Source organism: Manihot esculenta, chromosome 3, assembly GCF_001659605.2.
Source record: "Manihot esculenta cultivar AM560-2 chromosome 3, M.esculenta_v8, whole genome shotgun sequence".
In the NCBI taxonomy this organism is placed as follows: Eukaryota; Viridiplantae; Streptophyta; class Magnoliopsida; order Malpighiales; family Euphorbiaceae; genus Manihot; species Manihot esculenta.
In genome coordinates this window covers 13,866,481-13,868,789 of record NC_035163.2, presented here as the reverse complement: position 1 = coordinate 13,868,789, position 2,309 = coordinate 13,866,481, and the positions used below count along the sequence as shown (strand labels likewise).

The following is a 2,309-nucleotide window of genomic DNA, read 5'->3' as shown; positions in this document are numbered from 1 at the left end:
ATGGGCATGCAAGCCTTCCTGCAGTGCTCCAACCAGAAAGCATGGCATAAGCAGGAAAGTCACTAATGGTCCATAGCAAAGCAACCCGCATGAGAAAATTTTGCTTCTTATCCACATCATATGTCTCAACCCCCATGTTCCATAATTGTTTTAGTTCTTCGATTAAGGGTTGTAAGAATATATCAATTTTAAATTTAGGATTATTTGGGCCCGGAACTATAACAGTGAGAAACATATATTTTGACTTCATACACAGCCATGGCGAAAGATTATACGGTGTCAGAATGATGGGCCAAGATGAGTACTATTGGCCAGATTGTCCAAATGGTTGGAATCCGTCAGTAGACAATCCAAGCATCACATTCCTTATCTCTGATCCAAATGATGGATAACATGCATTGAAGTGTTTCCATGCAGGAGAATCAGATGGATGATGCATGACCCCTTCCTCATATTCATGTTCAGCATGCCATCTCATATGGGGTGCTGTTGCGTCTGATGCATAAAGCCGTTGTAACCTTGGAGTGAGAGGAAAGTAATACATCTTCTTATATGGCTTCTGAACAACTTGCTTTGTCAAGCTGTTTACCGTGCGTTTATATCTAGGAAGCTGGCAAAACTTGCATTCTTGTAACTCAGCGTCACTAGACCAATATATCATGCAATTATTTCTGCAACAAACAATCTTTTCCACTGGTAGACCCAAACCCTCAATTAACTTTTTCATTTTGTAAAAATTATTAGGAAGCACATTATCTTCGGGTAGAACTTCTTTCAAAAACTCGACAATCTGATCAAAACATTTTACAGAGAAATGATGCTCCGATTTCATGTTCATCAAACGTGCCACAGCAGACAGTTTTGTGTGCTTATTGCATCCTGGCCATAACTCTTCACTTGCTGCTTGTAACATTTCATACAACCTTTGTGCCTCGGCATTAGGTGCCTCCTCCATGAATTCAATTTGAGGCGGTAAACCAAACCCTTCAAGTACCATTTCATGGTATCGGCCATTAGCCCCAGTTTGAAAATCGTTTTCCATGATAGTTTCAGACAATAGCACACTAGAGGTTCCTTGATCATCCCAACATTCACCATGTGCTGTCCACCTGTAGTAATTAGGGACGAAACCATTTTTCATCAGATGATATCGTACATCGTCCACACAGAGGAACCTCCGATTCGAACACCTTCTCATACTACAAGGACATCTTATATTCATACCATCCATACATTCAGGATGGGTTGAAGCAAATTGTATGAACTCCTCTAAACCGTTTAAAAATTCAATATTCAACAACCCATCCTTGAGCCTATTATACATCCACTGTCGATTGGCATTCATTTTCCTATACAAGATATGTATAGTAAAAATATATAAATTAAATTCATAAAAATGGGAGGAGGAATTAAAGTAAATTGAGATAATTTTGATTATGATTTTAATTACAGTCAATCGGTCAAGTGTTGTTGTGCACAACAGTAGCTTAGACTGCATTTGCAGTAAGTGCAGCTGTGCATAGTGCACTGGCTGCAAGTGCATTGCTGGGCAGCAAGTGCAATGTTGCACTGCATAGCATTTATGCACAGCAGATGCTTGCTGCTGCACTTGCAGCAAGTGCAGTGCTGCACTTGCAGCAAGTGCAGTGCTGCACTTGCAGCAAGTGCAGTGCTGCACAGCATGTGAACGTTGCTACTGCACTCAGTGCTGCACAACATGTTAATATAAACGGCTGCAATTCAAAAGTATCTTCTTACCTTATTATGAAATGCAGCTATGGACAATCCATCCAAACACACTGGATCAAAAAATATGAAACCCTGATGCAGCCTATGAGGTTGAGTTTCATATTAACATAAATGAAGTGAATTAGCTGGATGGTAATTATATTTTTTATTTTTATCTCGTTTTAGGAGTTAATAGAAGCATTTTAATTTGTTATAATTATATTCTTACAATTGAAAATAAAACTAATTTCCAACATTAAATTTGTTATAATTATAATTTTTCAAAGTTCAAAGATAATTTAAGACAAACTAATAAATTAAGTATTGATTAATTTTTTACTATTTTAAATGAATATAAAAGTTATCAAACTATATATATTTTAGTTTCATATTTAATTTTTTAGAAGGGCCAAGTACTAATTTATATACTATTAATTTTAAAATTATTATTAAAATATATATACCTAATCTTTTTAAATAAAACTGATAAGCCTGAACATTGAGATAAGAAAGTTGGGCTCAGGTTTGTGCTTTCTAAAAATGTATTTTTATTGAATGCAATATTATATTTTAGCAAATTA

The 2,309-nt window shown here is 35.9% G+C and overlaps 1 protein-coding gene across 1 annotated transcript; it reads right to left on the bottom strand.

The window, feature by feature from the left end:
• Positions 1-304: 304 nt before the first annotated feature.
• On the bottom strand, positions 305-1,345 carry LOC110608333. Its single transcript, XM_021747556.1, has one exon. The coding sequence runs from the start codon at positions 1,343-1,345 to the stop codon at positions 305-307; it is 1,041 nt and encodes a 346-aa protein (XP_021603248.1).
• Positions 1,346-2,309: the final 964 nt, after the last annotated feature.